The sequence below is a fragment of the Branchiostoma belcheri genome, unplaced genomic scaffold (genome assembly GCF_001625305.1).
Source record: "Branchiostoma belcheri isolate BF01 breed outbred unplaced genomic scaffold, Haploidv18h27 scaffold30, whole genome shotgun sequence".
Taxonomy (NCBI): Eukaryota; Metazoa; Chordata; class Leptocardii; order Amphioxiformes; family Branchiostomatidae; genus Branchiostoma; species Branchiostoma belcheri.
Window position 1 is genome coordinate 171,397 of NW_017803910.1, and position 25,097 is coordinate 196,493.

The 25,097-nt window shown below is 41.4% G+C and overlaps 2 protein-coding genes across 3 annotated transcripts; both read right to left on the reverse strand.

The window, feature by feature from the left end:
- Positions 1-466: 466 nt before the first annotated feature.
- On the reverse strand, positions 467-3,591 carry LOC109474291 (sulfotransferase 1A3-like). Its single transcript, XM_019774576.1, has 6 exons — positions 3,407-3,591; positions 1,942-2,162; positions 1,378-1,504; positions 1,166-1,260; positions 778-967; positions 467-604 (listed from the first exon to the last, which is right to left on the reverse strand). Exons 1-6 carry the CDS (start codon positions 3,549-3,551, stop codon positions 492-494), a joined length of 891 nt encoding a protein of 296 aa, XP_019630135.1. The 5' UTR covers positions 3,552-3,591; the 3' UTR covers positions 467-491.
- A 506-nt stretch (positions 3,592-4,097) lies between these two features.
- LOC109474292 lies at positions 4,098-7,894 on the reverse strand. Of its 2 annotated transcripts, none has more exons than XM_019774577.1 (5): positions 7,653-7,894; positions 5,641-5,716; positions 5,364-5,427; positions 4,944-5,074; positions 4,098-4,524 (listed from the first exon to the last, which is right to left on the reverse strand). In XM_019774577.1, the coding sequence occupies exons 1-5, from the start codon at positions 7,774-7,776 to the stop codon at positions 4,422-4,424; spliced, it is 498 nt and encodes a 165-aa protein (XP_019630136.1). In that variant the 5' UTR covers positions 7,777-7,894; the 3' UTR covers positions 4,098-4,421. The 2 variants fall into 2 exon arrangements, with proteins under 2 accessions (XP_019630136.1, XP_019630137.1); XM_019774578.1 differs by lacking the exon at positions 7,653-7,894 and adding an exon at positions 7,012-7,234 and having other exon boundaries at positions 4,103-4,524.
- Between the last annotated feature and the right edge of the window lie 17,203 nt (positions 7,895-25,097).

Sequence of the window (25,097 nt, forward strand, 5' to 3'; positions counted from 1 at the left end):
ATCGTATCTTGTGTACGTTGCTTCGCCACTTTTTTATTTCAAGGGGGTGGGAACTAATTAAATTTTGCTACTTGTAGAGCGTCGGTTAATATTAGCTATATAGTAAATAAGCAGATACAATGTTTTATACATCTTATAAAACTGTGGCTTCCCAGAATCAATACTGAAATTGTAAAAAAAAAGTTTCAACTTCAATGTAAGATATTTCTTTGCCTTAACATTGCACATACAAATTTGTTACAAGTTGAATGACAAGAATAGAAGTAATAAAACTATTTACTAGAATTTAAAAACCTTTTCATACGTTGTAACATCTGAGAGGTCTTCGATAATTTGTATTTTGTTGAGACAAAAGCGCATCAGCTTTCAGATGTAACCATGCATTAATTTGTTTACACAAATTGTGTTTAAATCCAGCTGCCGAATTATATTACTGTTTCTAGAATCTTTTTTTGTGAAGTAAAGATTGTACAATGTAATATCTTTTGGACCTATCCTTCAAAGTCGAACTGTAGTCCAGTTGGCCCCAGTTTTTCCTTGTAGAAGGCGTCAAACCACTGACTCTGCTCGTCACTGAAGTGAGACTTCCAGTCACCGACTACACCTGAAAAAACAAACACAGATATATTTTCTACCTGGTTTGCAAAAAAAAAATCATATTCGATAACGGTGATCGAATTTAATGATGACTTCTGATATCATCATTCTTTTTTTTCTATTTCAAATCAAAATCTTGACAGCGTAAAAAGTACAAATTGTAAAAGCCATATTCTATACCCTTTCTAAAGAAAGTTCCCTTCGATGAGTCAAATATCCCCCCTTTGACCTCCTTCCCGTCAACCTTGTTCGTGGTAGGATTGGTCGCCATTTTCTTGAACTTGCTGTGTTCCACGACCGTATCAATCACTTCCGGGGTCACAGACCAGCCCAGGAACTCTGCCACTTTCTCCACCTCCTTCCTGGTGTCCTGCCAGAAAATTGTAAAAAAATAATTATGGTAATGTTGAATATGTCAAGTAATCCAGTCAGAAGCTATGAGGAAGATGTCTGACGGACAGGTAAGCAGTAATATACGGTTGTGCACTAAGACCATTATAATATCCTATGTCAAGTTTAGATTCAAACCAATGGGAATATTGGGCGGGCCGACGCTATGAAGGCTTACCTTTTGTAGGTCTTCATACCGGAGGAATAACACGTTTGGGTTGTCCTTATGTTGCCACCATTCCAACACATGATCGTGCCACGCACCCCTGCTCACTGGTAAATATATCAAATAATGTTTGAGAGAAAATTAAGTGTCAAGTTCTAGGTTCTGTTTAATGACGCAGAACAAAAGAAATGAAATACCTGATTATTGTGTAAAATGACCCTTACAATCGCCGTTGACGAAGTCCTGTACGAACTGTTCCCAGGATGTGGGGTTCTTGAGTGTTGTCACCATGAAGTGGAAGTGATAATAGGAGACCGCGACATCTTTTGGGTTCCTGGCGACGTAAATAACCTACAACATATAATTATACAATGTGATTTGTCAGCAAAGAAACAAAAATGAATGATGATGGCATAAACTTACGCACTGGCATTTAAGCGCGCTCACACACAAACAAACATACACACACACATACACACTCACACACACACACACACATACACACACACATACACACACGCACACGCACGCACACACACACATACACACACACACACACACACACACACATACACACTCACACACACACATACACACACACACACACACACACATATATATGCACATACGCACACGCACGCACAAAGTTTTACAATCACATTTCTATGCATATGGAAACAGAAACCACATTTAACATTTCACATAATGTACACATAGAGAATATACATATTTGTACAAAGGTACATATGATATGTCATATGTATGCACACATATTACATTTCACTTACTTTTCCTTTCCCCTGCGTAAGTTGCACAGGAGCATGACAGAAGTTAAGATGGCTCTTCAGCAACCTTGGTGACGGAGCTTCCGGTAGTTTTCGAAAGGTGGCGCTATCCCCACACTTCTGTTCAAAGTAAGGCACCAGTTCGTCTTGTTCTTTCTGGTCAGTCTTCGAAACGTCGCCGCCGAAATGCAGCAGAGAAACGATGCGCTGTAACCAGGCTGTTCCTGTATAAACAACAAAACATAATCTCCTGTATAAACAACAAAACTCTTTTGGGTTTTCGTGAATGTATTGAAACTTTGGAGCGGATTGTATGTTATATAGTCAGTACATGGACGGCCTTCTGGATTTCCTCCTGACTGTGAAAGCACAGCTGAGATGGGGGATGGGGTGGCCATCTGGTTCGGATGGACAAAACTCGTCTCCCGAAGATAGTATTTTACTGTGAACTTGCTTCCGGCTCGAGAAAGGTCCGACACCCCTACAAGCGCTACAATGACTCGCTGAAGTCGTACCTCACAGCATGCAGCATTCCACATCGGGAATGGGAGTCCACTGCTGCTGACAGAAGTGCCTGGCGCCATGCTGTTCGCCAAGGAGTAAGGACCTTCGAGGAGAACAGACTCAGCGAGCTGGACCGGAAACGACGAGACAAGAAGGGAAGGAGACCCGACCCCAGCGCCAACGTCCTATGCCCAATATGCGGACGCACCTGTGCCTCAGCGGGCTGTACGGTCACCCGGCCTTTTGACCCGATGTCACATGACCCTGTTATCATACATGTGGTCTCTCATGGGACCTGAAGCATATGTCTGAAACCTGAACATACAAACTCTTAAAAAAACCCCAAACTAACCAACCGATACAACAACACACGTCCGCTCCATAAGTTAAATCGTTACGATGAATCATTTTAGCAGCCCTATGAGATTGTGGAATGAATGTTAGTTCACTCCTTGAATCCGTGAAACGACCAACCCAAGTGCTCCTGTTTGGGTGGAGGCTATTTGCAGACTATTTGCAGACACTTTGCTGGAAAGGCGTCTGGTGGCAGTTAAAACGTTTGCATTTAGTTGAGCGTCGATCCCTAAAATCTGAGCGTAAACCCCTTAAATTTGAGCGTCGACCCCCAAACACGCCCGACCACTGGTGAACTACTATTATCCCCAACCACCTGGCAAGCCAACCATGCATGACCAAACCTCAAGTCTACACCCGAATGTTTTGAACATTTTGAAACATTCGGCTGGCGCAGCCGAACACCTAGCCAACCTCGATCGCCGAACACTGGCCAACCACAGCCGACTTTGTTCCCTACCTACTTCCCATCATGGTTGGGACGAGTTCGACAGTGTTAAGCGGGAGCTCGAGGGCATATTCAAAAGTTAGCCTCACCCATTTTTGCGAATTCCGCAGTCGTACGTCACCAAGTGTTCTAGTTCAGACGATTCTGACGGGGAAAACTCACCTGACTTGGGATACGTGATGATAAAGACGTCATCGTCTCGAACGACGAAGTCCTGAATGTCGTCCATGTCTTCAGGTACAAGGTGACTAGCGAGACGCATCCCCTTGTACCAGTTATACTCGACATGATCGTCGCTGGCCGCCATTTTGGGTGCAGTGAACCGGACAGTGCCGGGGTCACCGTATCTATTACCTGGCAGGGTCACGAAATCTTGTGCTCGGTGAAAAAGTGACGTAAGTTTTGGCCCCCTAGCAGCTCGTTCTGGCGTTTATTGGAAAATCTTTGCAGGAGGATAACTCAAGAACTCAAGTAGTTCACGGATCGTCGTGATATTTTGTATGTAGATAGCTTAACTAGCCTTAAGTGTTGCTGAATATGCATAATTGGCAATAGCATATATAAATGGTCATTATGCAAATCAGAGTCTATTTTGCATACTTAAGATCGCCATGTCCACAGAATACCTCGTTAGTATATCCTGGATAGTACACTAGTACTAGGCTCAAAGTTATTTAGCGTGCACACTGGATAATTTCAGCCTAGTGTGCCGTGGGTCTGCCGGCATCCAGGCTATTTTTTAACGTCTCATATGGGGATATGCTCGTATAACGTATGTGGCAGAACCCATAGACTACTGTAGTAACTATGTTCTTGAGTCAAGTTCTGAGAAAGAAATAGTTACCAAAATGTGTTTGGTCATTTTCAGCAGTTTATTACCATTTGCGGAAAGGAGTCATGACATTCATAGAGTGTCGTTCACAAAGATTCCAAGGCTAGCGTAGCGGAGACTGTAGTTAGCGATAATATTGTAATCTTTTACACAATTGAATGAGGAAAATCTGCGAAAAACAAAAACTCATTTACTTGTTCATATTGTAAGGTGACTTAGAAAAAATCTAGAGAACAAAATAAGGAATATTTGTGCCATCTTTTAACAATTTAAAAAGCATTATGCAATGTTTTAATTATTCAGATTTTCTTCCTTCAGTTATCGAATTTTCCCGGGTATGTTTTTTTAAGGCCGGGGCATGATGTGGACATCAGCGCACTCATAGAACATGGCGGGGGCCTGCGGGTTCTTAGTGACGTACACAGCCTGGAGAGTCGCCATGCCGTGCCTGAGGAGACAAGAGAACATTTTCAATTGCCCTATATTTAAAAGGCATTTTAGCTAGCAAAGATGCTCCGTGGGCGCCATTCTACATCTAAGTGATGTAATTACATCACTTAGATGTAGAATGGCGCCCACGGAGCATCTTTGCTAGTCCATTGGCTACAAAATGTTCCAACACGGGCATACACTGATTTGGTGGTGCCAATGCACCAAGAACTGCACATTTATTATTTGACACTAACAACAAAAATGATTTCTTTCTCCTCCGTCATACACGGTCATATACAGTGTTATTAGATTATAAATCACCCCCATGTATAGTTTGCAACAAATGTGTGCTGCAAAGTTCGGTTTAGAAAGTTAACCCAAGGAATCTTTGAACAAAATGACACATGAACACTATGGAATGTGTTTGTTTCCTACCCCATCGGGTGCATCGGGATAGTGATGTTTGTAGAGTAGAGACTCAGGGACGGTTCACCCATGTCTTTGATCATCCCCAGCTGCTTGAACTCTCCCTGCTCTCCCTCCTTCAGGTTGATAGTGAACATTCCCTGTTGAGCAAGAAAGCGGAGATGTCAGACTGACGGATTGTATGATGTAGTCTAATCGTTATTACAACTTATTAGAGAGTTCAACAACCATTACACACTGACAAGCCCTGACCCCGACAAACGCTAATATACATAAACATACAACCCCAGAGCCTAAACCAACGGCGCCGCCCAAAACAATACTTCTGTCTCGGAAGTTAAAAAAAGTAATTCTGCATTGTGTGCAATTAATAAAAATAAACCATGATTGTCATAGATTGATGGTGATTGTTACTAAGGTCTACTGTACCGGTGAGGAGGCGGTATAATGGTCCAGGTTCTTTTGCAGGGTCACGGTGAAGTTTTCGCCCGCCCTGGATAAAGGAAAATAATTCAATAAAACCAATTATATCAAAGGCTACAGACCACATTGTCAAGACATTTTAGATTTAACAATACGTGTATTACTAGAGCATGTATGTATGTACGTATGTGTAGTTGTGCACGTATGTTTGTGTGTATGAACAGTTTAAGCCAAAAATGAAAATATGTACGATTCTTGAAGAGGTATAGTATTCAAGTCTTACATAAGAGCGATCCCGGTATGTGGCATAGGCATCCTCCCGCCACACGGCCCAGTCACCAGGGCGCAGTCATCCGCTCCTAACACACGGAAACACGGCATGGTTACAGGAAAGCCAAGCTTTATGGGGATAACATAAAGTCACGTCATGATGACGAATAAGTGTAGTAATACTTGGCAAACAATATTTAGTATTACAAACTAATATCTAAAATCAATTGATTGACATGATTATTTCAGGCTAATTGTGCAACTCGTCGATTGACTCAGACATACATGCATACCTCAACACAGACAAAATAAATCATATGTATGTGCTGTCATGAAAAATTGACGGGCTTTTGTGGTAAAAGGTCAAGAATTGGTGTTGATATGTGATGTAAGTTAATAGAATCACAGTTTGTTTAGAAAACACAGGTCAGAAGTAAGTTAAATTTACAGTTTCACGTGACCTCTTTACCGACGGTACTGAACAATACATGATTTATTTTTAGCGCCTCTTTGGTTAGCTACTAGGTGTTTGTAATAACCAGTAAGGTGTGTTTTCACAGTACACACGCAGAGCAGAGTGACCTCGGACTGTGCTCTACCTAACGTCAGCTGACCCAGTTTCCAGACATCTCGTGATGATCTCATGCCCAGGTTGGTATAACACCACACAAACAACCTTAGCTTTGCACACACTGGTTATGTAACATGGTAGAGGAGATAGAAGTTTCTTGCATGAAAACACGTCACAATTGCATCAGTTGTCATCGTCAATGGGTAACGTTAGTTGTAGACCCATATATTGAAGAGAAGGGAAGGAAATTGAAGAAGACATGGGCAAGGGGGCGTGGCCTTGAATTATACATGGCCCGCTGTTATGTGTCTCGTTCATCAAAACCGTTTTGTTCAGGTCACAAATGCACACATGAATAATAATTAGTTGTACACCAACATGATGAAGATTAAAAAACACAGGATAATCGAAGACTATGTAGACAAGGGGGCGTGGCCTTCAATTCTACGGGGTCCGTTGTTACGTGTATACACGTCCCTCAAGGCCATATACACATTTACTTCGCGTTGTTTTTATTTTGCTGTATTGGGAAAAATGAACTTTTAGGTTGAAAGAATTCCGTGGTACAGTTAAGCACCATAAAACACATATTATTTGCGGTGTCATGACATCGTGGTAGAGAGGTAACGGCGACAATTAAACCCCCTCGAAAGTAAAGTTCATGGATTCACAATACTACGGATTTTTCCCTTCCAACAACAAAACTAATCAACGGTTTTCCTCCTTCGAGCGTTTTACATGTAACACTGATATAAACCTTCCTTATGCGTAGTTGTAGTATCTTGTATTTTTCCTTGGAGGGTCTTTTCTCACCTGCTTTGTTAATCCCCATCATAGACCCCCGCTGTGGAGGACTGATCATACACATGTGGGCCCAGGTACCGGCCAGGAACATCAGAAACACCGCCAGGGTCTTCATGGTTAGTGGAAGAGTTTGGAGCTACAGTGAAAATGTGTTAACACGCCGCCGTCTGAACAACAAGTGCCCCGTCCTCAGACTTTACTCGCCCGGTGTACCCCGTGACTGTCATACCGGCCCCGGGTGCAATGGTCGGAGTGGTGAGAACAAAGGCAAACAATGTCTGACCTCAGGTGAACCTTTGTGTGCCGAAGTGTTTTTTTTAATTCTACTTTTAGCTTTTCAACATTTGACGATCACCTTTTGAAGATGCCAACCCAGAGACCAGTAAGGTTTGAATCACTCACATGCACTGGGAAGGACCCCGATACAACTTGGTGTGTAGTGGGATCTTTAACGGTGTGACTCTCTTCAAATACAGGTTTACGTCCCATCCAAGAGACCGTCCCCAACTGAAGCTAGGTACTCATTTTCATCAGTGTGAAGAGGGCATTCAAGTGTATTTTGAACTTTACCTTTAGTATTTGTCTAACTACAAGTGTCTCAAAGATCGATGAAATGACAATGGTACATGCATGTATTCCTGTTCTCTTACCAGGTTTGTTTATCCCCACCATCGACCCCCGTTGAGGAGGACTGATCATACACATGTGTGCCCAGGTACCGGCCAGGAACATCAGAAACACCGCCAGGGTCTTCATGCTGCTTTCGGTCCTCATCAAACTTGGGAGAAAGCAACAAAATCGTTCTGTTTCCTCACTAGCTTGTTGTCTACATGCTAGTATGCCTGACTTCCTGGTGTGACGGTGTCAGAGGTCAAAGGGTAAAACTATCTTTGTTCACTTGTCCTCAGGTAACCTTATGCAGTGTATCAAGTTGCCCTGGCAGTATATACAGTCACGCAAATGTTACAGACGTAAGTAGGTGTGCGTTCTTGATGCTTTTACGTTTAATTGTGAGAAATACTGGTAGTCTCTAAATTTAGCCGCCCCTTCCAATTTTCTTACACGTTTTCAGAGTTATTATATCAAGTTGCATATTAAGGGAATGATACAAAATAAACCATGGGTTTTAGGCCCCGGCTCCGCGGTCTTGCAATTGGCCGTGAAGTCAGGCTGGGGACCTATTTCGTTTCGCACGTTTATAGGCCATGTAAGCAAGTAAATGGCACCAAATACAGAAGAATAGCAGAAAATATAGAATATGTGCGTTGTCCTGTGTGTGAAGGTGTGTTTTCCTGTGTGTGTTAGCGCTAAAGACAGCTATGCCTACCTGTGTGGAGATGATTTTCAGAAGGAAGGAAAGATATTTTTAACCACGAACTTGAAACACTTCAAAAACTTTCGTCTATACGCCGCGGAATTCGAAGTAAATGTTACTTCGAAAATGAATGAGATTACAGAACGAAAATGGGACAAAGTGTTTCGTTTAATACAGAGGCTTACACGTGCATATCAGAAATAGTGGATTTATTTTTAAGCTCTTAAAAAGTATTTCCAAGATTGAAGTCTTCGTAATTCGATTAATAGCCTAATAGCTGTAGATAGAGCTGTTTTGAGCACCTGTGTATAACGCATTTGGTATGGTCCATTCAAGATGGCTGTTTTTCAACCGACGGGGATGCTTTGGGATAATTTTCTGCAACTTTCCGGATACTTCTGCGAGTTTTTGGTGGTAGAATGCCTTTTTTGTAAGTGCAGTAGGACGTTGGAAAGTTTTCGTGGTGGACTCGTGCCGTTCTCGTGACGTTTTGAGGAGAAAATGCGAATTTCTGGACGTGGTCAATTTTGGAGAAGAAGCCAAAATGGCGAGGTGCAGTTTGGCATGGAAGGAGTGGCGTGGTTCGGAGACGACATCCCTTGTCTTAAGAGGTAAAATAACTAATTATTCGGCTGAATTATTCCCTAGCAACTAGTAACAACATATTAAGTTGTATTCTTTAGGAAATACAGAAGCTTTGGAAGTTCTGAGCGACCATTCCTGATTTTAGACTGGTTCTGAAACGGTCATTTTTGCCCTGTTTTGACCATTTTCCATGTGTTGTGTTCTTGTTGAGTAAAACATGTACGCGTATGTCTTTATTTATCAACTTAACAACGTTTTGAGTTTATATTGCAAAGAAAGAACACTCTAGCAAAAAAGTCTTATGTTTGTCTCCACGTGGTTCAAAAACACCCGTTGGAATGTGCACGTGTGCATAATTGAATCCGCCAAATACTCGAGTATATAAGTCGCTTATAAAATGAACGTAGCACAAGGCTTGCTTTGCATATATCATTTAAAAGCTTGTTTATTTCCCTTTAATATCAGTCGTGGAAACTCCAGATAAAAATAGCAGTTCCCTTAAATTAATTGATCGATAAATTATAATATGTGGTCAGTAGTGATGGAGAGCTTTTTGTGTTAATATCTGCAGTAACTGGGGCAAGATGTTTTTGCTGTTGATTGTATTTCCTCAGGTAGCAGGGCTCGAAATTCATTTTTGGGAATAGGTGCGCTGGTGCACCCAACCTGAAAAAGCGGATGCACACAAAAAATTGGGTGCAGCAAAAAACTAATTATGTTGTATTTCTTAAGAAAAGTGTTATAACAATGATTTTATTATTTTTTTTACACTTAGGCCATAGCAAGTAAATTTCATGGATGACATCCTCAGCAGATTTCAAATCTAATGCGATAGGGCAAAAAACAAGGCTGGCTAAAAAAAAACAAGATTCCTACATTTTCACATATTTTTCCAATTCATGATTTACATACCAACATTACAGGCATACAATATAGAATTATAATGTTGCCTGACTTGCATTGGTATTGGCATTTTACATTATAACCTTGGATGATACCTGATACTGTGGTAGCCTGGCCTGGCCGGTACCTGGTTTTCCGTAAACCCTGTTGTTCATTTGTGTTAATCCTCAGAAAATGTATAAAACTTGATGAAATGTAGATCTTGTTGATATACAGGCTTCAATGTACTATATACTGTATATACATGTACTAAAATACATCAATCCCTCGCTTTTCCATGGGTGTACTGTTGTGCCAAACAAGCTGCAATACTTAATACATGCTGCTATACTTAATACATAGAATTGATGGTAAGTTCAGCACCAAGGACAGCTCCACACTAAGGCCGCACAACACAGTATTTATGGGCGAACCCGTCAAAAGTAGTCCGGGCACAAAGTAGTGCTGCACAATACTAGAGAAAAGTGCAGAGACTGTTCTGTGCATGGCTTCGAGATGGCACCTGTGGTAAATTTTAGAGGAATGCGTCAGTTTTGAGGCTGTAAAAGTTTAACTATGGTGCGTGTTCAGTCGGCGTAGATTTGCGCTTGGATACTTGTCCCGCCTGTGTGCGTCGGCTGAAGTTCCATAACCTTTGACACTTGGGGTCTCCCAAGTGTGCGGTACGTGCGGCGTGTTGTGCGTGAATTCTCTCCAACTTTTGGGGTAAATTTTCGGCTTTTTGTCCGCAAATTACCCGTCTAAAGTATACAGTTTATCGTCTGGGCGTGTCCAGGTCGGATGTGTGCCGTTCTGTGGATGTTTGAGGGAGAAAATCGTATTTCCTGGCGCTCGCGGGCGGAGTTTGGAGAGTGGAAACGAAAATGGCGACTACCATGGCGGCGTGGTGCTGAAAAAAGACTACCCTGGAAAGCCAGAGTACAGCGGGTCGCGGCTGATTTCTTATCGGCCCGGCAAGCACATATGCCCGCGAAACACGATCCAGCCGGCCAGGGTAGTTAGCGCCCCCGCAGTACTCTGGTAGGGTGAGATACAAAACGCTCTCGACGCGGGGTTTGTATGGGAATTTATTTAGTGTTTGTATGAGTATTTCGAGTTTCTATGACTACTTCAATTTCTGTGTGCGGTCCAACTTTCTGGGGGCACTTTGTTTCCTGTGGCTGATGACAAGACATTAATATAAGGCCAAAGCAAGTAATTTTTATGGATGACATCAGTGCGCGCATTAATTTTTGCCTAATTTTGGAGACAAAAAAACAAGAAATTTTGTTTTCTGAAAGTGGTCAACATGCCGAAACTGTGCAAAGATGTCTGTTGCCATGCCAGAAGGTGGATGGCAGATAACTATGAAGAGAGGAGACAAAAAAGCTTTGATTTAATGTTTTGTTTCTTACATTGATGCAGTGATATGTGATGCTGGCTGTGTATATGTGATGTTTCCACTGAATCAAAACCATTTGTACAATGATTAATTCAAAATCTTAAGATGTAGGAATTTTTATATATTTTTTTTGGCCCGCCTTTTTTTTTTCGCCCGCTCGCATTAGACTTGGAGTCTGCGGAGGATGTCATCCATAAAATTTACTTGCTGTGTCCTATTGATATTGTACTAGTCCATATTCACCATTACCTACAGTTCTATTTGTGTAAGTCAGTCTGTATTATAGCAATGAGACCATGCCTTTCTTGCTGTCTTGTGTCAACTCCTGCTTTAGACTTACGGGTATTTCTCATTCTAACAGGTGTGCTTCAGACCTGTTCTCATCAGATGAAACCTGACAAGACACCACAGGTGACAGTATCGAAGTGTCAGGTGAGAAAAATCTACATTCTTCACTTTTCTACCATTTAGTTATCAGTGTTACATCTTTCCCCTTTGCCCCAGACTAACATAACTTTCTACATAGTTAGGTGTGTCCTGAAGAGTAGCAGTGCAGTTGTACCTGTCTCCACAAGACGAGACCTGACAAGACACCACAAGTCACAGGGGATCAGGTAAGACAAATCTGCATTCCTCAGTTTTTCTACTTGTTATTAAGTGTTACACCTTTGCCCCAGACGAACTTTTCTTTCTGTCTACATAGTTAAGTGTATCCTGAAGAGTGGCAGGGCAGTTGTACCTGTCTCCACTAGATGAGACCTGACAAGACACCACAAGTGACAAGAGATCAGGTGAGATAAAACTGCATTCTACAGTTCCTCTATCAGTTATTGCATGTTACATCTTTGCCCCAGACGAACTTTTGTTTCTGTCTACTGGTATGAGAACCAGACCATGTGTGTAAGATGGGGTTCTACTTTGTCAACCCGGTTCACTGTCTCCAATGGGGTACGACAAGGCAGCCTTCTGTCGCATCATCTATTTAACATCTATATTGATGATCTGAGTATAAAACTGAAAAATGCCAGAGTTGGATGTCGCGTCGGCGGTTTTATTGTAAACCATCTGCTGTACGCCGATGATCTGTGTTTGATTTGCCCCAGTGTTAAATCCCTTTAGAAACTGGTTGGGATTTCTAAACATTTTGGTAAGGAAAATGATATTTTGTTTAACACAAATAAAACTTGTTGTATGTATTTTCCGAGCGCTGGCCTTCCACTCCAGCAGCCTCTGCCCGCCGTGAAAATTTATAATGTTGAGTTGAAATATGTGGATTCTTTTGTATATCTTGGTATTCATTTAAATGCGAAGTTAAGTGACAATGACTGTGTTCGAGTTGAAATTAGACGCCTATATCGCCATACTAATTGTATAAATCGTAAATTCTATCATTGTTCGCCCGTTGTGAAAAAGACTTTGTTTATGACCTACTGTTCTCAGTTGTTTGGAGTACAGTTATTGAACTCTGTTCATGCGAGTGTACTAGCTAAGTGTTGTGTTGCATAAAATAATTGCTTTCGTATCCTCAAGTTGCCAAGAGGTTGTAGTGCTAGTTCAATGTTTGTACACCTCTCGACCGATACATTCGATGCTAGACGCAGGAAATTGTGGTATTCCTTCATTAATAGACTCTACACCACCAACAATAGTATAATATGCTGTCTATTGAGGTCAGACTGTCAATTCAGGAATACATATTTTTAAAATGTATATAGATTGTTGTATGTTTAGCGTTTATGTGGTTCTATGTCTGTACTATGGGTTTTTTCCTGAAATCAAGTCATTCATGCATTCATTCATTCATTCTACATAGTTAGGTCATCATCATCATCATCTCCGTTACTGCCTAGCCCTACCATGTAGGATTATTGGCAGCCGTTACGCATTGATTAGTTACAATTGTGATCCAGTACATAAAACAAGGTAAAACAAGGATAAATGAGAAGGGAACATAAGACAACTGATTTTGTGTGTGCTAAAGACGGGACAAGTGCATTAGTGCGTTAGTAATATTTACATATATACAAGACATGATGGGGTGGCTCAATGCAGCAGGGTCCTCGCCAGTTCAGATTTGAACTGGGCAAGAGACCCCGCCTCCGCCGCACCAGGCTCAAGTTCATTCCATTCCCTGATGGTGCGGGGGAAGAACGAGAGCCTGTAGAAGTTGGTTCTGCTCGCGATGGCCTGCAATGTTTGAGTGTGATTGATGCGACGGGAGCATCGAGCCACCGGGACAATCCTGGTTGAGTGTGGGACGGAGACAGCGTTATGTATGATCTTATAAAGCATGACCTGGCGGGCGATCTTCCGGCGTACTTCCAGAGACTGCCAGCCCAGGTTTTGCAACATCGATGAAACAGAACTTGTACGTCTGTAGTCACTGCAGACAAAACGGGCAGCTCTACGCTGGACCATCTCCACCCTACTCACCTGGTCCTTGGTGTGGGGATCCCAGACACTACAGCCGTACTCTAAGGAGGGTCTTACAAGAGCCATGTAAGCTCTCTCCTTTGCCGCATTGCTTGAGATTCGTAGGCAGCGTCTCAGCATTCCTAAGGTTCTGTTTGCTTTCGCTGTAACTAGATCGACATGTCTGCCCCAGGTCAAGTTTGAGGAGATGGAAACACCGAGATATTTGGTGGTACTTACCTTGGTTAAAACGTGGTCATGGAGGGAATAAGGGAACGTTATTGGGTTCCTAGAAGAGGGGACGGTCATCACTTCACATTTAGATGGGTTGAAGGCCATCAACCACTCCTTCTCCCAACTACATATACTATCGATGTCATGCTGCAGTCTTTTACAGTCGTCTTCTTCCTTGATACTCATTTGCAGGATGCAATCGTCGGCGAAGAGCCTGACTTTAGCATGTGCAGCGTATTTAGGAAGGTCATTGATGTATGCTAGAAAGAGAATCGGACCCAGGACTGTACCCTGAGGTACGCCCGATGTTACAGGCACTGGGTCCGAACGCTCCCCGTCCAGCACTACAGTTTGTGAGCGGCCCTGCAGGAAATTCTGGATCCAGACAAGTGCCTTACCAGTAATGCCGTAAAACTGGAGTTTGTGTATCAGCCGTAGATGAGGGACCTTATCAAAGGCTTTAGCAAAATCCATAATGATAAGGTCCGTCTGGGTCCCGTTTTCCCTGTTGTGGGCCAAATCATCAATAAGAGATAGAAGCTGAGTTTCACATGACCTGCCGTGCCTAAATCCATGTTGGAGATCGTACAAGATGTTATTAGTATCAAAGTGGGACATCATAGAACTTGCTATGATGTGTTCCATGATTTTTGAACAGATACATGTTAAGGAAATAGGCCGGTAGTTGGCTGGGTCGAGACGATTGCCTTTCTTGTATATCGGGGCGATGTTAGCCTCCTTCCAGGCTTCTGGTACAGCTCCAGTGTCGAGACTTTTTTGAAAGATCACCTGGAGAAAGGGGCTCAATGTAGAACTGAGTTCTTTAAGGACACATGCGTGCACATGGTCCGGGCCACATGCTTTGTGAGGGTTTAGGTTTTCCAGCAGGGTTGTGATTCCGTTTGTAACGATGTTAATTTCTGGCATTAGTGGGTGAGGGCTTGGCCCCATGTTAGGCAGAGGGGCTTCTAGTGGTTCATTAGTGAAAACTGACTGAAATTGCTGGTTTAGTATATTTGCTTTGGCCTTTCCGTCCGAGATGAGCCTACCTTCGTTCTTAAGGTGAGATACTCCGGCTCTCTCGGACTTCAGGCTTTTCAAGAAGCTCCAGAATTTTTTGTTGACTTGTTTGCATGACGGAGACTTGCTTTGGTTAGAGTCAGTTGTGTCTGTATTTATGTCGAGTACTACTTCTTCGATGTATTTCCAGTAGCACTCTTTCATTTTCTTATTTATTTCTTTTTTGAACTGGTTGAGCTTTTCTTTTCTCTCAGTTGTGTTTACTCCTTTAGTCTTTCTGTAATAACGATCTCTTTTCCTCATCAGGCTCTTTAGTGGAGGAGTTATGTAAGGGAGATGTTTTGTTTAGGTGTATCCTGAAGAGTAGCAGTGCAGTTGTACCTGTCTCCACCAGATGAGACCTGACAAGATACCACAAGTGACAAGAGATCAGGTGAGAAAAAACTGCATTCTTCAGTTTCTCTATCCGTTATGACGTGTTACATCTGTGCCCCAGAGTAACTTTTGTTTCTGTCTACATAGTTAGGTGTATCCTGAAGAGTAGCAGTGCAGTTGTACCTGTCTCCACCAGATTAGACCTGACAAGACACCAGAAGTGACAAGAGATCAGGTGAGAAAAAACTGCATTCTTCACTTTCTCTATCAGTTATTACGTGTTTCCTCATTGCCCCAGAGTAACTTTTGTTTCTGTCTACATGGTTAGGTGTATCCTGAAGAGTAGCAGTGCAGTTGTACCTGTCTCCACCAGATGAGACCTGACAAGACACCACAGCTGACAGGATACAGAAGCATCAGGTGAGAGAAATCTGCATTCCTCACTTTTTGTCAGTTCTTCAGTGTTACTTTGTGTAACATCTTTGCCCTAGACTAACTTTTCTTTCTACATTAGGTGTATCCTGAAGAGCAGCAGTGCAGTTGTGTCCCTCTCCACCAGATGAATCCTGAGAAGACACCACAGGATACAGTAGCATCAGGTGAGAGAAATCTTTATTCGTCACTTTTTCTGTCAGTTATTTAGTGTTATATACCTCCAGTCTAACTCCTACATAGTTAGGTGTATTCTGAAGAGTATCAGTCATAGCTGCATCCTGAAAGCCAGATGTGCAGGGATTCTTTTCAGATTTGTGCATAACCACTCACTTTGTTATCATCTAAGGGAATTCTGAAAACCTTTCCAGACCAGTCTTTGAGTAAATTAAAACCCTTGTCCTGCTGTGCGCAACATATGTCGCGCGGCACATACAGTACCATCTATATAACACCCTGTGTAGGTACCATTTGGGGGTATTTCTCGTGCAACGCATCACACCGCAGCGAAACGCAACGAATGCGGAAGTAACTATGCCACTGCGGGGCAAAAAAATTGGGGGGTCTATGATCTAATTAAGACTTGAAAATATTGAAAAATATTGTGCCAGGAATGCCAGCAGGACAAGGGTTAAGGGTTTTAAGGTTGAGAATAAAGTTGAATGTGGTTTATAATTCTAGAAGCATTCTACATGTAACTGTAATAAACTTGCTTGTTGTGTGACAATTTCTTTTCATTGCTGTTTTCAAACCACTGACTTTTGTTTCTATGTCTTCAAGATGCGGATCCGGAGACCAGACTGAGCGGGAGGAAAAACCAGACTTTTATCGGCCGAGCTGTATGAAAGAAGATGGGGAGGTGTGAGTATGGTTTCTTTGTTAACACGAGACAACACACCACATGCCTTCAGGTGCACACACTAGCACTCACATTTCTCTCTTTTGTCGAGAGGAGCCATTAAACGTTTTGTCATAGCCAGCCATGTAAATTCCCCCAAAATTGTTGCTTTTGGACCTTACACTTAAATTCTCTGAACACGTAGTTGACTGAATTTTCTTGCCAAAGAAGTTATTATTGGCTGCTATATTGTTGTCCTGAATTCATGTTAAATGTCATTGAAAAATTCTTCATATTGTATAGTTGAAAGAGCCAAATTGCCCCAAAATTATCACTTGGGCCTTTACACGTAAAATCTCCAAACACTTTTTCCCCTCCCAAAAACTATTATTAGCCGGCCGCTTTAACTGTAGTCTGTGTAGATCACTGAAAATTCTTTGTATTGTGTAGTACTGTTGTGAATGTGCCAAATTGCCCCCAAATTGCTTGGATTTTCACATTTATCAATATGATAAAATCCCCAAATACGTTTTCCCAAAAAAACTTATATCCTAGCCGGCTACTTAAAATCCATGTCCCTAAAACACTCTTAGCTGGCCGTTTTAATTCTATATCACTAAAAGTAAAAAAATCTTCATATTGTGTAGTTGAATGAGCCAAATTGCCCCCAAAATTGTCACTTGGACCTTTACACTTCATAAAATCACCGAACACGTTTTCCTGCCAAAAACTTAGTATCCTATCCAGCCGCTTAAAATCCACGTCACTGAAAAATTCATTTTTTGTAGTTGTGCCAAATTGCCCCAACATTATCGCTTGGACCTTTACACTTAAACTTTCCCACCTGAAAACTATCTTAGCTGGCCACTTGTATGTCACTGAAAATTCTCGCTTGGACTGTTCCCGCCACAACTGATTAGGACCCTCACCTGTCTAATTAATTGGATTAAAATTTTCCCGCCAAAAAACTTAGTATATACAGCACTCTAACCTTGAACTTGTGCCCCCCTCCCCACTCTTCCTGCCCACCTCCCACAACTCAGAGTATGTTAGTTGCACTGTTCTCGCACATGTAGTCGCTACACAAACACTTGGTTTATCGAGTGCAGTTTTTCCACCACTTAGACTTTAGAATAATCTCTCGCTCTCCTGGTCGGTCAATGCACTAAGTGTACTCCCCGTGGGATGTCTTTCCGGAGACATTGATGCTTCGACACATCAGTATACCAGTGCAATTGACTGACCAGGAGAGCCGGAGATTATTCTAAAGTCTAAGTGGTGGAAAAACTGCACTCGATAAACGAAGTGTTTGTGTAGCAGAGTGTGGTGACTACATGTGCGAGGAAGTCGAGAGAACAGTGCAACTAACATACTGAGTTGTGGGAGGTGGGCAGGAAGAGTGAGGAGGGGGGCACAAGTTCAAGGTTAGAGTGCTGTATATACTAAGTTTTTTGGCGGGAAAATTTTAATCCAATTAATTAGACAGGTGAGGGTCGTAATCAGTTGTGGCGGGAACAGTGTAAAGGTCCAAGCAACAATTTTTGGGCATGTTCAACTACGCAATACGATTTTTTCAGTGATGTACAATTAAAGCAGCCAGCTAAGATAGTTTTCAGGTGGAAAAACATGTTTGGAGGTTGTAAGTGTGAAGGTCCAGGTGATAAGTTTGGGGCAATTTGGCACATGCAAGTACACAACATGAAGATTTTTTTTTAGCGATGAGGATTTTAAGCGTCTGGCTTAGATAAGTTTAAGTGTAAAGGTCCGAGCAATAATTTTGGGGCAGAGTGAACTGGACAGAGTTTTCAGGAGATTTTTAAGTGTCAAGGTGCAAGAGACATTTTTGGGGCAATTTGGCTCATTCGTATACGCAATATGAAAATTTTTAAGCAATGAGGATTTTCAGCGGCTGGCTAAGGTAAGTTTTTGGCAGGAAAACGTATTCGGAGATTTTGTTATAAAGGTCCGAGCAATAACTTTGGGGCAAGTTGGCACATTAAACTACACAATACGAAGAATTTTCAGTGACGTACAATTAAAGTGGCGACCAGCTAAGATAGTTTTCAGGCGGAAAAACGTGTTCGGAGAAAAAGGTCCAGGCAATAATTTTGGGGCAATTTGGCTCATTCAACTACACAATATGAAACATTTTAGTGACATGGGTTTAAAGCGGCTGGCTAAGATAGTTTGGGGGCGGCAAACGTGTTCGGGGATTCAAGGTCCAGGCAATAATTTTGGGGCAGTTTGGCACATTTAACATTTTAATTCAGTGTAAAGGTCCAATTAGCGCCAATTTTTCAGTGATACTGGCTGCGGCTACGAAAAACGTTCAATGGCTCCTCACAGGAAAAAGGCATGCAGACGGAGTAGAGTAGAGTAGAGTAGAGTAGAGTAGAGTGAACTGGGCAAAAGAGAGCAATGTGAGTGCAGTGTGTGCACCTGACAGCATGTGGAGTGTTGTCTCGTGTTAATAAAGAAACCATACTCACACCTCCCCATCTTCTTTCATACAGCTCAGCCGATGAAAGTCTGGTTCTTCCTCCCGATCAGTCTGGTCTCCAGGTCTGCATCTTGAAGACATAGAAACAAAAGTCAGTGGATTGAAAACAGCAATGAAAAGAAATTATGTCATACAACATTCAACAAGCAAGTTTATGACAGTTATATGTAGAATGCTGCTAAAATCATAAACCACATTTCACTTTGAACCCTGAATTTACTCAAAGGTTTTCAGGAGTCTCCTAACTAGTAACATAATAAGTGCTTATGCACAAATCTGAAAAGAATCCCTGCACATCTGGCTATTATGATGCAGCTCTGACTATTACTCTTCAGGATACACCTAACTAAAATATAGTATGTAGGAGTTGGACTGGAGGTATATAACACTAAATAACTAATAGAAAAAGTAACGAATGCAGATTTCTCTCACCTGATACTCCTGCATCTTGTGGCATCTTGTGGCATCTTGTCAGGATTCATCTGGTGGAGACAGGTACAACTGCACTGCTACTCTTCAGGACAGCTAATGTAGAAAGAAAAGTTAGTCTGGGGCAAAGATGTTACACACAGTAACACTGAAGTACCGACAGAAAATGAGGAATGCAGATTTCTCTCACCTGATGCTCCTGTATCCTGTCAGCTGTGGTGTCTTGTCAGGTCTCATCAGTTGGAGACAGGTAAAACTGCACTGCTACTCTTCAGGATACACCTAACTATCTAGGAAGAGTATGTTAGTCTGGGGTAGAGATGTAACACTGAATAACTGGTAGAAAAGTGAAGAATGCAGATTTCGAACACCTAATACTCCTGTGACATGTGTTGTCTTATCAAGTTTAATCTGTTGAAAACAAGTACAACTGCACTGCTACTCTTCAGATTACATGTGCACCTAGTTATTCTTCTGGAGAAAAAACATTATAACTGAAGAATGCAGATTTTTCTCACCTGGTATTCAGTCACTTGAGGTGTCTTGTCAGATCTCATCTGGTGTAGACAGGTACAACTACATTGCTACAGAGTAACTCTTCAGGATACACCTAACTATGTAGATGGTTATGTTAGTCTGGGGTAAAGATGTAACACTAATATCTAAATGGTACAAAAGTGAAGAATGCAGATTTTTCTCTTCTTACACTTCGATTCTGTCACCTTTGGTGTCTTTTCAGGTCTCATTTGAAGCACACCTGTTAGAATGAGAAATACCAGTAAGTCTAAAGCAGGAGTTTACACAAGCCACCAAGAACGGCATGCTCCCATTGCTATAACACAGACTGACTTACACAGAAGTCAATGTTGAGATTAGTAGAGTGGAGTAGTTGTTTGGAGCCAACTCAGCATTGCTCAACATGCCTCCCACTCTACCCAGCAGTTGGACAACTTCAGAGGAAACAGTACTGTAGGTAATGATGGCTATGGACCAGTACACTATCATGTACATGTAGTACCCAAATTGTTTTGTAGCTTAAGCAATGATGTACATTAATTTAAGGGGACAAACCTTAATGAACAAGAGATTAGGCTACAAATCAAGGAAACTGAGATGCTTCAACTGATCCGGACAGACACAATTTCCAATCTCTGTAATGTATCAGAGCCAATCCTGCTTTCCTCTATCAGCCAGAATCCTCCTCAATGGATAAAAGGACCAAATCCATGTACTGTGATAATGATAATCCCTACATTATAAAATAGGATTGTGTGTATAATATAATACGAAACTGAGTAGAAATTTCACCAAAGACTGTACGCAAAATATATAGTGTTTCAGCATATTCTACGAAGTCTCTAATAAAAGATTTAAGGCTTAAATAAAATCGTTAAACCGTAACAGGAGTTGTCATGCTTTTGTCATACAATTTTAATGTGTAATAAGGTGTGTTTTTCTCTGACTTATGTTCCATCTCAATGTCAGTCAATTGAGCTCAGAGTCAGATAGTGAATAGCTCAGTTTACGTTTTTCAAGTTACCAGCATTTACAATTGCAACAAGAGAGCCTTGGCTGGCACTTACAGATACAATGTACCCTTAATAAGTACCCTTAGGCTATAATTTTTTTTATATAATTCTGCATATAATATTTTTATATAATATATAATTAAGCATCTGGCATTGAAGAACAATTAAGGTGCTATGGAGAGGGTAGATTCAGGTTGACCTACAAATGTACTGCGGAGCATTCCTTCCTAGAACTATCGCAGAGTGGAACTCACTGTCACCAAGTACAGTAGGGGCATTGTCAATAGATAGCTTTAAACAATGTCTAGAGCTAGAAGTTCAAGGGTTAGGTGTAACAAGTCGATCGGTGTAATATAGCCAGCTACCGCCGCGCCGCGTGCCTGCGAAGCTGGTGTGTTACGCCGAAAGGCGGTTATACAGGCTATACAGATACAGATACAGACAGATAATATATGAAAACAAAAAATGTCCTTGTCCAAATAAAGAGTAGCGCAGACTGGAATTCTATGGCTCCTACTTATGCCTCGTCATTCTACTCTACTATAGAAAGACATTACGATGACTTTGGTTTAAAAAAACATGAACAGGTACATGTACTGTTTCTATGATTATAAAAGCACTGTACAATGTAGGTGTTGATAACATCAACCAAATACAGATCCAAGAATTTAGTTCACACTTCTTGAATACAATCAACAGCAAATTTAAGCATCTTGCCCCAGTTACTGCAGATATTAACAGCACAAAAAGCTCTCCATCACTACTGACCACATATTATAATTTATCGATCGATTAATTTTAGGGAACTGCTATTTTCATCTGGAGTTTCCACGACTGATATTAAAGGGAAATAAACAAGCTTTTTAATGATACATGTATATGAAAAAAAGGGGTACAGAGATTCTTTTGTACTCTAGACCAAATTGATTTCTAGTATCAAAAAACGTTCCTTTATCTAGAACAACGTCCCTCTGACGAAGACATCAGATCTCCGACCTCTAGTTTCTTATGATAACAGTTTAATTTTACGTCATGCTAAGAGCTAATTTCTTGTCTTACCTCGAAAGAACGTAACGAGTGTTTTTCAGCACCACGCCGCAATTTGCAGTCGCCATTTTCGTCACCAGTCTCCAAACTCCGCCCGCGAGCGCCAGGAAAAATACGCATTTTCTCCCTTTAAACATCCAAGGAACGGCACACATCTAACATGGAAACGTCCAGACGATATACTGTATACTTTACACGGATAATTTGCGGGGGAAAAAAGCCGAAAATGTACCTCAAATGTTGGAGAGAATTCGCACACAAAACGCCGCGCCGCACACTTGGGAGACCCCAAGCCCAAGTGTCAAAGGTTATGGAACTTCAGCCGACGCACACAGGCGGGACAAGTATCCAAGCGCAAATTTACGCCGACTGAACACGCACCATAATTAAACTTTTACAGTCTCAAAACTGACGCATTCCTCTAAAATTTACCACAGGTGCCATCTCGAAGCCATTCACAGAACAGTCTCTGCACTTTTCTCTATTATTGTGCAGCACTACTTTGTGCCCGGACTACTTTTGAGGGGTTCGCCCATAAATACTGTGTTGTGCGGCCTTAGCGTGGAGCTGTCCTTGGTGCTGAACTCACCATCAATTCCATGTATTAAGTATTGGAGCATGTATTAAGTATTGCAGCTTGTTTGACACAACAGTACACCCATGGAAAAGCGAGGGATTGATGTATTTTAGTACATGTATATACAGTATATAGTACATTGAAGCCTGTATATCAACAAGATGTACATTTCATCAAGTTTTATACATGTTCTGAGGATTAACACAAAGGAACAACAGGGTTTACGGAAAACCAGGTACCGGCCAGGCCAGGCTACCACAGTATCAGGTATCATTTCTTGCTTAACAAGGTTATAATGTAAAATGCCAATACCAATGCAAGTCAGTCAACATTATAATTCTATATCGTATGCCTGTAATGTTTGTATGTAAATCATGAATTGGAAAAAAATGTGAAAATGTAGGAATGTTGTTATTTTTAGCCAGCCTTGTTTTTTTGCCCTATCGCATTAGATTTGAATTCTGCTGAGGATGCCATCCATGAAATTTACTTGCTATGGCCTAAGTGTAAAAAGAATAATGAAATCATTGTTATAACACTTTTCTTAAGAAATACAACATAATTAGTTTTTTGCTGCACCCAATTTTTTGTGTGCATCCGCTTTTTCAGGTTGGGTGCACCAGCGCACCTATTCCCAAAAATGAATTTCGAGCCCTGCTACCTGAGGAAATACAATCAACAGCAAAAACATCTCGCCCCAGTTACTGCAGATATCAACAGCACAAAAAGCTCTCCATCACTACTGACCACATATTATAATTTATCGATCAATTAATTTTAGGGAACAGCTATTTTTATCTGGAGTTTCCACGACTGATATTAAAGGGAAATAAACAAGTTTTTAAATGATATATACAAAGCAAGCCTTGCGCTACGTTCATGTCATAAGCGACTTATACTCGAGTATTTGGCGGATTCAATTATGCACACGTGCACATTCCAACGGGTGTTTTTGAACCACGTGGAGACAAACAAAAGACAGTTTTGCTAGAGTGTTCTTTCATTGCAATAGAAACTTAAAACGTATAGATGATAATAAAGACATACGCATTTGTTACTCAACAAGAACACAACACATGGAAAATGGGCAAAACGGGGAAAAATGACCGTTTCCAAACATGTCTTATATCAGGAATGGTCGCTCAGAATTTACAGAGCTTCTCTATTTCCTATAAAGCATACAACTTAACAACTTTTTCTGAGTTGCGAGGGAATAATTCAGCAAAATATTAATTGGTATTTATTTAATATTAAACGTACCTCCAAAGACAAGGGATGTCGTCTCCGAACCACGCCGCTCTTCCCATGCCAAACTGCACCTCGCCATTTTGGTTTCTTCTCCAAAATTGACGTCAATAAATCCGCATTTTCTCCTCCAAAACGGCATGAATTGACCATGAAAACTTTCAAACCTCCTGTTGCACTCTTTACAAAGGTATTCTACCAACAAAGACTCGCAAAAGTACCCGGAAAGTTACAAAAAATTATTCCAAAGCATCCCCGTCGGTTGAACGAACAGCCATCTTGAATGGACCATACCAAATGTGTTATGCACAGGTGTTCGAAACAGCCCTATCGAATTAATATGAAGCTGTTAATCTTATTACGAAGACAACTTCAATCTTAGAAAGACTTTTTATAGGGCTTAAAAATCCACTATGTCTGATATTGTAAGCCTCTGTATTAAACGAAACCTTTTTGGCCCATTTTCGTTCTCTAAACTCATTCATTTTCGTGGTAACATTTACTTCCGCGGCAGCAAAAAGACGGATTTTTTTGAGGTGTTTGAAGTTCGTGGTTAAAATATGTATTTCCTTTGTTCTGAAAACCATCCACAAACAGGTAGACACAGCTGTCTTAGCGCCGACACACACAGGACAACACACAATTCACACACAGAACAACACACCTATCCTATCGTTTGTGCTGAACACCATCCAATTTTAGTAAAGCACAATCATAAGCTAGCCACAAAATAAAATCTTCGTGGCCATTTGAGGCAAACTGGGTTAACTCAAAAGGACAAGAACGAGAACGAAGGAGTAACACATTATATTCAAAAGCCATTCTGTCTTTAAGGTACTAAACAAGAAAATGCCGCCTTACTTGTCTGAAATGTGTAAGTGGATGCCACCCCCAATGTTGAACAGACGGACGAGGTTAGCTGTAAACCAGTTAGCAAATTGGGACCCTCACATGCTGGTTGTTCCACCGGCAAACATTAACACATACAAAGGGAGCCTGCAGTACCAGGGTCCAGTGCTGTGGAACCAGCTCTCAATAGAACAGAGAAAGCTCCGAACTGTAACGGCCTTCAAAAACTCATTGTAATTATATTGTATTTGTACTGCTGTATGGCTATTATGTGCTATGTTATGTGCTATGTACTGTGTTGTTATCATTGTATTGTTTCTGCATTTTTATTGTACCCAGATCTACCTGAAAAACAGGTCAAATGACCTGAGTGTATCTTCTGGTTAAATAAATAAACTGAAACTGATTCTTTTTGGAAATGGAC